General features: G+C 32.9%; 1 protein-coding gene and 1 long non-coding RNA gene across 2 annotated transcripts; both read right to left on the minus strand.

Moving 5' to 3' along the window:
• Positions 1-2,652: 2,652 nt before the first annotated feature.
• On the minus strand, positions 2,653-5,937 carry LOC121129146 (uncharacterized). Its single transcript, XR_005868353.2, has 12 exons — positions 5,827-5,937; positions 5,557-5,636; positions 5,284-5,365; positions 5,013-5,092; positions 4,741-4,822; positions 4,445-4,543; positions 4,212-4,261; positions 4,019-4,065; positions 3,692-3,831; positions 3,454-3,527; positions 3,181-3,268; positions 2,653-2,990 (listed from the first exon to the last, which is right to left on the minus strand). It is a non-coding gene; the product is annotated as an uncharacterized lncRNA (long non-coding RNA).
• Positions 5,938-6,203: 266 nt separating this feature from the next.
• Positions 6,204-10,137, minus strand: me31B (ATP-dependent RNA helicase me31b). Its single transcript, XM_040724823.2, has 8 exons — positions 9,418-10,137; positions 9,092-9,229; positions 8,733-9,040; positions 8,312-8,673; positions 8,124-8,258; positions 7,886-8,060; positions 7,616-7,827; positions 6,204-7,444 (listed from the first exon to the last, which is right to left on the minus strand). Exons 2-8 carry the CDS (start codon positions 9,145-9,147, stop codon positions 7,379-7,381), a joined length of 1,314 nt encoding a protein of 437 aa, XP_040580757.1. The 5' UTR covers positions 9,148-9,229; positions 9,418-10,137; the 3' UTR covers positions 6,204-7,378.
• Between the last annotated feature and the right edge of the window lie 523 nt (positions 10,138-10,660).

Consider the following 10,660-nt stretch of genomic DNA (forward strand, 5'->3'; position numbering starts at 1 on the left):
TTGCCGTTGCAAGAAGACCAGGAAAGTGTCTCCTGGTTTTTAAAGATGTAAGGCTCATTCTAAGTTGATAAAAAATATATCTTATTCAATTTTCCTCCACTTCTAAAACATCTAGTGTATCGAGAATTTCTATGCAGCGTTCAATTTTTGATGGTGCCTTTTCTATTTGCTGAAAAGATTTAGCAAAGGAAAGTAAGTTACATACTTGAGTCACATCCTCTATTTTTGTACTGGAACCATATATGAGCAACTTTCTTTTGCTTTTATTCTTTATCTTTAACATAAATTTGGTATTCCAATGAATCATTGATATTGAAATAGATTGTTAACAGGGGAAGAGAAGATTCAATTTGCAGAAATAATATGCTATTTTCAAGTGTAAACACTTCTTCGAAGTTTTTTTTAAATATCGGTAAACCTAAATTTGGAACATTGTGCAATTTAACATTTCTATTCTATTTAATCATGGTATAACTATACTTTGGGTTTCAGTTATAAACATATTTAGACTTGGCGGGGGGTTACAACCCGTTTGTTAGTCGTGCTGACAAGCAAACAACCCTTGGGTTGTGATATCAACCGGGGCTAAAGCGGATGTCGTTTCCGATGATATTACATTAATTGGCGATATATTACAACCCGTTTCAGTCTCGTTTGCACGTAACAAAACCCATGGGTCGGGATATGAACTGCGGCTATAGTTGATAAATATTAAATACATAACAGATTGCAACGCGGTTGTTAGTCTCATTAGCACGCAAGACAGCCCGTGTGCCGGGATATGAACTGTGTCCTTAGTTGATGCCGTTTCTGATGATATTACATGAGTTGGCGGTGGGTTACAAGCCGTTTGTTATTTACGTTGCCACGCAACACGGCATGTGTCACGGAATATCAACCGTGGTTACAGTGGATGGCGTCCCTTATCATAATACATGAATTGACGAAAGGTGCTTACTTTAAATCAAGCCCTGTGGACATGCTACATATCCCATGCGGCATGAGCCGAGCATTAACTTTTGCCTTAGGAAAGGGTCTCGGAAGATAATGTAAAATTTAAGATTTCAATGATTTTGCACATTAACTAGTTATTATGCATAGTAACAGATTTCTTACTTTAACTGCACCATATATACTATAGTCTATAGATGACAGTTCATCTCAATCTATGTATTTTCTGAAAAGAAGTACTCTCTCCACCTATATAATGGTGCCTGAATACACGTTCTCCCTTTTCCTATTTTTACAATAATTCGTTTTTTGTATTTTTAATTTTTCTGGTCAAACAAAAACAACTTATTAGCGAAAAATCCATCCAGAGACCAAGAATCTCGTATGGTCAGAATTTACCATAGCCTTATGTACGTAACTCAAAATTCTGAACATGGTTAAAGGTAAATTCGTTATTTATTTACAAAGGGGGACAGATACAGACTTTAGACATGCATTTTGTTCAGAATTTTTGAGTTACGTACATAAGTACCTAAAAGATAAGTAACAGTTTTCTTGTTGGAGAGAGGTTACGTGATACAATATAGGCAACGTCGTGCCGTGTTACGTGACTAGTAGAGAAAAAGTGCCTAACTTCAGCGTTATGAAAGTTCCCTGAATGACGTTCCAGGTTTAAGAAAGCTGTTCAGTGTCGATCAAATTTGTAGTCTATAAAGTTAGTGGTAATATTATAATTTCTGAATATATTTAATTAGTTGGTACTGAAATGAGTATACTATGATATGGCAACTGTAGTCAAAGATCATTTACATGAGTAATTACAAAAATTATTTTTTTATTAAATACCCGGGTCTGCATGGTCGCTTAATAAGAATACCGATGATAACCCTGAGGTACATCCTGGATTACTAAGTTGTAATTTTCAGTAAAATCTTTGATATAAACAGATTCACTTTCAGTATACTAAAAAAAATAAGGAACCTACTACTACGAGAAATATGATTTCGTTATATTTAGAGCAAATCGAAGATGATTCAATGGAGATCCCACTCTAATTTTTTGTATAGTTGTGTATGATGAGTGGTTTAAACTCATGAAAAAAAATTGGCAAAATCAAATTCAAGGAATGGCTAAGCGCAAATTTTAACTATTTAGGAAAAATATCATCTTTGCATTTTCGGCAATATTTTTTTTTTATAAACAATATATTAATCACTTGCTCTAGAGTGTTTATAAGCAAATTTTGGAAATCGGTTGAGTAAGAGCTGAGTTGTATCCTACTGAAGTTGGAATATCCATCGAAGACGACCTAACTTTGACCCAACACAAAGGGCCGTCGTGCTCACATAAGCCTAAAATTTCATATTGTTCTTTTGTTGAGGTACACTCTCACCTAAAATTATCAAACCCGGCGATTTCTATGTCAAAAATTTCCAAAAAGTGTGTGTTCACTTTAGACATGGAATCCATTAAATTATATGAGTAAAAAATTAGTACCATAACATAACTACGAAAATATTCAATATCCATAGTGCATGACAAATTACTTTTCATGCAATACTTAGTTGAAGATCTAATGTCTAAATCTAAGTCGAGAAACTTTAATCTTTTAGAAGTGAGAGAGCCATCTAATCGGCAAATTAGACACACTAATCTCCTTCTATTTAAATCGTCTAGCATCAGAAATAAAAATACAACTCATAAAATATCATAATTTATTTCAAATTAATGAAAGATAAAGGTCCGAAATTACGCAAGGTCCTCGAATACATAAATAAAAAGTATTTCCTCTCATCTTCAATTAACACCTTGATAAAATAAATTGGAATCCTTTGCGGTCACTTCCTAGCACCATTACCACTCATTTAATGGTACACGAATTAGGTAAAAATATAACCACATAATGAAGTCAGTAAAAAGAAGCAGACGAACACTTTCCAAATGAAGAACTATTATTGAAAAATTAAACGATCTTACCATTTTTCACGAAAGTTACCCACAAATAAATACAAAATCCAATTCCAAATCCTAGCGGACACCTGTAAGTTAAAGAGGTTTTTTTTTTTAAACCAGCTATATATAAAATTCATAAAATGTCTTGATACCTAGTTAATTTATCAGAAAATTTAAGTAATATCACAATTTTAATGATTCAAAATGAGCTAGGTTTAGAATGTTTAAAGTTTTATCATCATAAGAACTTAAAATAAACTTAACAAACAAACTTACCCTCACTCATCCAAAATACAGAATTAAATGATCATGTTACAAATCAAGTAAATATCACGGCCTCGGGCAACACAATAGTAGCAAACACCTACAAATAAAAAGTAAATTCAATACAAACAGACCAAATAATTCGTTAAAATTGTATGTTTCAAAGTTAATTTATCAGAAAATTAAGTTATATCATAATTTATTAGATTCAAACTGAGCTAGGTTTAGAATGTTTTAGTTTTATCATCATAGAAATAATAATATTTTATTTTATTTTAAACTCACCTTCACTCCAATTGATGTTGTTCCCCAGATTCCTTTCAATGAGAATCTGCCATATAGAGTAAAGGCTAGATTACCTAAGAATAGATTCAAATAAGTCCACTAATACGCACAATAATTTACAATCAATTAATGATAGTATCGTCAGTAAGACTAATCGTTAAAACAATCAAGAAATTTTCAAGTTTAAAAAAAATGTCATCCTAAAGATACTTAAAAAAAAAAAAAAACTAATACATACACTTTGTACCACCGGTTTTATGTTCCAAATTCAACTTCTCCGCCATGAAGAAGGAACCCGTCATCTTAAGTAAAAAGATAAATGACGATATTCAAGAGACCAAAATGACCAGAACTACTAAGGCTACAGAAGTCGAACACCTACGAATTAAACATATTTATTTTTAAAAAAACAGGCCAGAAAATCGTAAAAAAATTATTTGCTCCAAATTAGTTTGATCAGAAAATGAAATCATATCATTATTTATGAGATTCAAAGAGAGCTAGGTTTAGAATGTTATTGTGTATCATCATAAAAACTGAAATTAGACTAGATAAACAATCTCACCTCAAAAAATGTTCCCTCCCAGAGACAGAAGACGCAATTGAAGTGACCTGCTAGACAATAAGACTCTTGTAATATGAAATAGTAAAAATTGTACTATGTACTCAAGTGGGGCATTTTTTTCAGTTGTTATACATAAAAGGGTTAAGTCCTTGTAAGTTGATCAGGGCATTACTACCTGATTAATTTAACTTACCTCATATTATGATTCTAGGAGATATAGAACGAATACCAAAAAAGTAACACCTATAATACAAACAAATTAAAACATAAATGACAGCAACTCATTGATTAGAGATATATTGTATAAAGACTTGTAAATTTTATCAGATTTTAATTAATATCATATGAGCATCAAAGAGCTAGGTTTAGAATTAAATAAATATTTTCATCATGAAAAAAAAATTGAAGAAAAAGACGGAAACTTACACAAAATAGAAAAACATCAATCCATACATAGATTTAAGCTATCGAAAAAGGCTTTAAGCGCTACTAACAACTAATTTTATTAGCAAAATGAATCCTTGCCTGAAAAAAAGAAAAAGAAAAAACAGGTTAAGTCAGAGATTTAAAAGTATCAACAATCGTAAAATTAATTGCAAAGAAAAAATCAGGATAAATTAAATAATCATTGTTTTTACTCATCGAGCTGGGTATAGAAACGTTTTATCATCACACAATAATTGGAACAAACAAATGCATTCATTAAATATAAAGGTACTTACATTGTCTTTATCAAGAGTTTCCAAATCAAGAAATCATGGATTATTTGGGTTGTCCTTTTAATATTCCAACTTGCAAAATGACCTGGAAAAGATACATAGTAGTTAGGATTGAGATTAAACAGCGTCAAAAATCTTACAATTTTTAACAAAGGAAAAATCAGGATAAATTAAATAATCATTGTTTATACTCATCGAGCTGGGTATAGAAACGTTTTATCATCACACAATAATTGGAACAAACAAATGCATTCATTAAATATAAAGGTACTTACATTGTCTTTATCCAGTTTCCAGATCGAGAAATTTTGGATTATTTGGGTTGTACTTTTAATATTCCAACTTGCAAAATGACCTGGAAAAGATGCATAGTAGTTAGGTGTGAGATTAAACAGCGTCAAAAATCTTGCAATTTTTAACAAAGGAAAAATCAGGATAAATTAAATAATCATTGTTTATACTCATCGAGCTGGGTATAGAAATGTTTTTATCATCACACAATGATTGGAGCAAGCAAATATATTCATTAAATATAAAGGTACTTACATTGTCTTTATCCAGAGTTTCCAGATCGAGAAATTTTGGATTATTTGGGTTGTACTTTTAATATTCCAACTTGCAAAATGACCTGGAAAAGATGCATAGTAGTTAGGTGTGAGATTAAACAGCGTCAAAAATCTTGCAATTTTTAACAAAGGAAAAATCAGGATAAATTAAATAATCATTGTTTATACTCATCGAGCTGGGTATAGAAATGTTTTTATCATCACACAATAATTGGAACAAACAAATGCATTCATTAAATATAAAGGTACTTACATTGTCTTTATCCAGTTTCCAGATCGAGAAATTTTGGATTATTTGGGTTGTACTTTTAATATTCCAACTTGCAAAATGACCTGGAAAAGATGCATAGTAGTTAGGTGTGAGATTAAACAGCGTCAAAAATCTTGCAATTTTTAACAAAGGAAAAATCAGGATAAATTAAATAATCATTGTTTATACTCATCGAGCTGGGTATAGAAACGTTTTATCATCACACAATAATTGGAACAAACAAATGCATTCATTAAATATAAAGGTACTTACATTGTCTTTATCCAGTTTCCAGATCGAGAAATTTTGGATTATTTGGGTTGTACTTTTAATATTCCAACTTGCAAAATGACCTGGAAAAGATGCATAGTAGTTAGGTGTGAGATTAAACAGCGTCAAAAATCTTTCAATTTTTAACAAAGGAAAAATCAGGATAAATTAAGTAATCATTGTTTATACTCATCGAGCTGGGTATAGAAATGTTTTTATCATCACACAATGATAGGGACTAACAAAATGATTCATTAAATATTTATTTATTTACCTTCTATTTATGTCCAGAGTTCATCCATACAGAACTTATACAAATAATTCGTCTCGTACTTCCAAATAGACAGATTTCATCATTCAAATAAATTAGATAAATGGGGTTATTTATTGGATTTTTTATTGATGTTTCATCGGCTTACAAAGGATGTTAACAGTTAATACAATACAATTTTACACAAATGCGAAAAATTGAAATAAGCCTACCAATAATCCTTTAAATTTAATTTTTTTTTTTTAGATTTTTGTTTTTTATTTGATAAAATGAGTGCCAAACTGTGTCGAAAAAAAATCCAATTCTGACTATCAATTAATTTCAATAATACAAAATGGATCAATAACATTTAATTTTGAATTTTGAACTGATCCCTAATCCTCACAAAACCCCAGCAAAATTACTAGATCTTCGATTTTCATTAGATAAAGCCTACCCTTTAATTCCAGGTCTTTAAGACGTAGGAAGTACTCAGGTAGATATTCCGAATAAATGGAATTCGAACATGGTAAAAAAAAATACATCTTACAATTTATATGATCAATTAACAATACATTTACAGTTTTTGATCTTAGAGAGAGAAAAAAAAAGATGAATTTAGAAATGGTAATTATTTTTTATGAATATGAAATATTCAAGACCGCATAAGTTTTTCTGATATGATTCAAGCATAGCTGACCCTCTATTCAAGCGAGAGATAATTTGAAACAACAGTCCTTGTAGCGAATCAGAGAAGATCTAGATTTCAGAGTTAACTTATTTTATGATTTGTGATGGCAATTCGATGGCTGATTAGCTCCAAGGACCGCTCTCGAGCATGAAAGTTATATAGGATCAGACAGCAAGCCATTTTAATCATATGATCTCAGAAGTATTCGTGATGTAACGAAAATATAATAAAAATATATATACGTACGACTATTATTCAATATGCCTGCTACTTACGCAAGACAAAGAATTGACTTTTTCATCAAAAATGCAGTACTAAACAACAGGTACTATGCAAAGAAAGAAACAATGAAATCCTAAAGTATGAAAGTGTAGGATTTTCAATCATTAGATAATAGTAAATTATGTTCAGAGGGTCGCAGTTCTAGGTGAAAAAATATCCATTAACATGGAACTATTTTGAACTTTTTTTTGGCGACCAGATATAAATATATATATATAATAATGGACTCGGATATAATCTAATACATAATTGATAATTTGAGGAAATATATACATGAAGTTTTCAATCTGTCAGTAGATGCGAAGACTTGATATACATCTAAGATGAATTATTTATTGTTGTTGCTCTTCAGGTTCTTCCAAATGAGCTTCTGCCACATAGAGTGCAGGTTCGATTACCTAACAAATAGATCCAAATAAGTCCACAAACTCTCACAATAATATATATAAATTAATGATAAGATTATCAGTAAGACTAATCGTTATAGCAATCAAGGGAATTTTCAAGTTTTAAAAAAGTCATCCTATAGATACTTAAAGGGAGAAAAAAACCGTAAAAAATTTACATACCTTTGGTATAGGTTTTATTTCTGTTCCAAGTTCACCTTCTATGCGATGAAGAAGGAACCTGTCATCGTAAGTAATAAGATTAATGGCAATACCCAAGTGACCAAAACGACCAGATCTACCAATCCTGTGAAGATAAGTTTCTGCCATTTTGGGAAAGTCAAAATTAATGACTACGTTCACAGCTTGTATATCAATTCCTCTGGTAAATAAATCTAAGAAAGAAAAAATTGCAACGAAAATATTTAAAAAACTTCTTTGAGTAAATCTTACCGGAGCAAACTAAATTACGACATAAACCAGCTCTGAAGTCATGAAAGACTCTGTTCCGGTGCGTCTGCGCCATTTTGGCGTGAATATAATAGCATGAATAGCCCAACTCCGTAATTTTCTTAGCCAATAGTTCTACACGTTGCGTTGAGTTGCAAAATATAATACTTTGATTTATCTAAAATTGGAAATAAGTTGGGATAACTAGATACAGTGAAATGCAAGTGAAAAAGACAATTACCTGTAATTTTGTAAACAGTGTATTCAAACAATGAACCTTTTGCCTCTCTTGAACGAAGGCATAGTACTGAGTGATTCCTTTTAGTGTCAGTTCATCCATCAAATTAACTTCGTAGGGAGACTTCATATGTCTTTTCTGAAAAGATTTCATTACCAGCTACACCTCCTTAAAACTTGCAGTAAACTCACCATAAAATATTCTACAGTCAGAGGAAATGTGGCGGAGTAAAGCAGAATCTGTCTTCGCTCAGGTAAATGCTCGATAAGTCTATCGAGCATACCTTTGAAATCGTGGCCTAATAATTTATCAGCTTCATCAAGGCATATTACTTTACAATTCATTACTTTGGCGACTCCTTTCTCGATCAGATCCAGAATACGACCAGGAGTGGCAACAACCAGATGCACTTTTTCGTAAATCCGCATTATGTCTTCCTTTAAATTCGTTCCACCAGTCGTGACCATGACCTTCACGTTCCTATGCTTACTTAATTCGATACAAATCTGACTCGTCTGCAGGGCTAACTCTCTCGTGGGCACGATTATCATTCCTAAAAAGGAGCACTTCTTTACCTACTATTACGCACAGGGGCTACTCGGGCTCTTTTACCTTGAATCACATCGTTGCTTGGGTCGATCTGCTCTAAAATGGGGATCGAATAGGCGCCAGTCTTTCCAGTCCCGTTTTTTGCCCTGGCCAATATGTCTCTGCCACTCAGTGCCACGGGGATGCTGGCCTCTTGAATGGGGCTCGGCTTTTCCCACCCTTTCTCGAATATCCCCATTAGCGTTTCTCGCTTCAGACAAAAGTCTTCAAACTCATTGCCTTTGGTGGCTGTCACGTCGCTCGTTCTCTTCCTGTTGTCCCGAGGGGGAATATCCAGTTTGGCTTTCCACCCTTCCATGCTCCCGTTCTTCCTAAGGACGGCGCTAAGTCAGCATCAATAAGGGGCTATTCAGTGCACTTACTTGTCTTTCAGCTGAGAAATGGCCGGCATTATACTTGTCGCTGCGGTGGCAGCCATATCAATCACAACCACGTACGGATTTCCGGCTACAAGAGTCTCTATCTCACTATTGCGCTTAATGCACTCTCCTTCTATGGCTCTGCAAGACAAGTACATCAACTATCAACAAGGCGTCACTCACTCCACACCCCAAACAACTCGCATAGAGTACCCAGGCCGTACCCTACACTGGCCTACAGCAAAGATCCCACGGATATTTTCAGATTCCCACACTCCCCCTACCGCTCCAGAACTAGACTCATCTCGTAGCAGTACTCTTTAACTCACCTCGAAGACAATTATCGCACCGTCCAAATAATTACTAAATCAATCCAATCAATGTGCTGAGCAGAAAGTCCAAATGATACACGAAGGAGAAGTCCTTTCTTCCAAACTTCTAGTAGGACTCGTTTCCGTTGGCGTCGTTTAACTGAAAAAGAACACGGGGAATCAGACTAGAAGGAAGAAATAAAGAAATCCAAAGAAAAGGAAAAAAGTGCAGAGAAGAAAGAGAAGAGAAACAGTGCGTAGTAGTAGACGAGGAGGTACAGAAGGGACAATGCATGGCCGGGGACGAGGAGCTAAAGTACTTTATATATAATAATCCTGAGGCAGAATAGGCAGTCCTCTATAACAAATTGTGCCTTACTTTTATCTTTCCTCATTGAAAAAAGAAAAAGATTCCTATAAGCTACAAAAGAAAAAAGTCCAATCAAAATACATGGTTTTTTTCAACAGCCTATCAAATGAAAACGTTTTTTTTGTCTACTCTCTGTAGCCTCTTTTTAGTTCTCGTACATATTTTTTTACTTTTATTATTACACTTTTTGAAAAGGGGCCCGCAATTAAAACCGGATGACACCTCTTAAACGATAAAACATTCTTAAGTTCTCTACAGATTCTTGGCCGGATTAATTTTATGTCGTTGTGTACACTATCTGTCATTTCAAACAACACTAGTTTAATACTTATTGAGATGTGGATTAAATAAATATTTTGAGCAAGACTAAAAGTATTCAAAGGAAGAATTTCCCTGCCGAGTAATTCCAATATTTGTGTATAATTACATCATTAACTACTAGTTAAGAGAAGTTATTTCATCATTTATATGATTTGACAATTGTTTTAGGGAGTATGAATTGGCTAAGGAGATCAACTGTATATATAGTTATTATAATTTAATTTTTTTAAAACTTGAACGAATTATCAGAAGGAAGCCAATGATAATGCATTTGAATTACTAATAATCATGTAGTTCTTTTTTAACTTTAGTATGATATAAGATACATCGTACATATTAAGTTTACTTTATTACTAAATTTATTTAATTTCAATGCATCATTACAAACATTAATATAGCTTGATTTAATATAACAAAACACAAGTCTGTCACTAATGATGAATGCGTCAACGTAATATATCGACTCATGTTTTTGCTCCCAAGTCTTTGAATATTTTCATCATGTCCTTGGAGGGTTGTATTGATTTCAAATCCCGCACTTGTGGAGAAAAGATACCAAAATGGTTTTTG

This window comes from Lepeophtheirus salmonis, chromosome 14 (assembly GCF_016086655.4).
Source record: "Lepeophtheirus salmonis chromosome 14, UVic_Lsal_1.4, whole genome shotgun sequence".
NCBI classification, from domain to species: domain Eukaryota; kingdom Metazoa; phylum Arthropoda; class Copepoda; order Siphonostomatoida; family Caligidae; genus Lepeophtheirus; species Lepeophtheirus salmonis.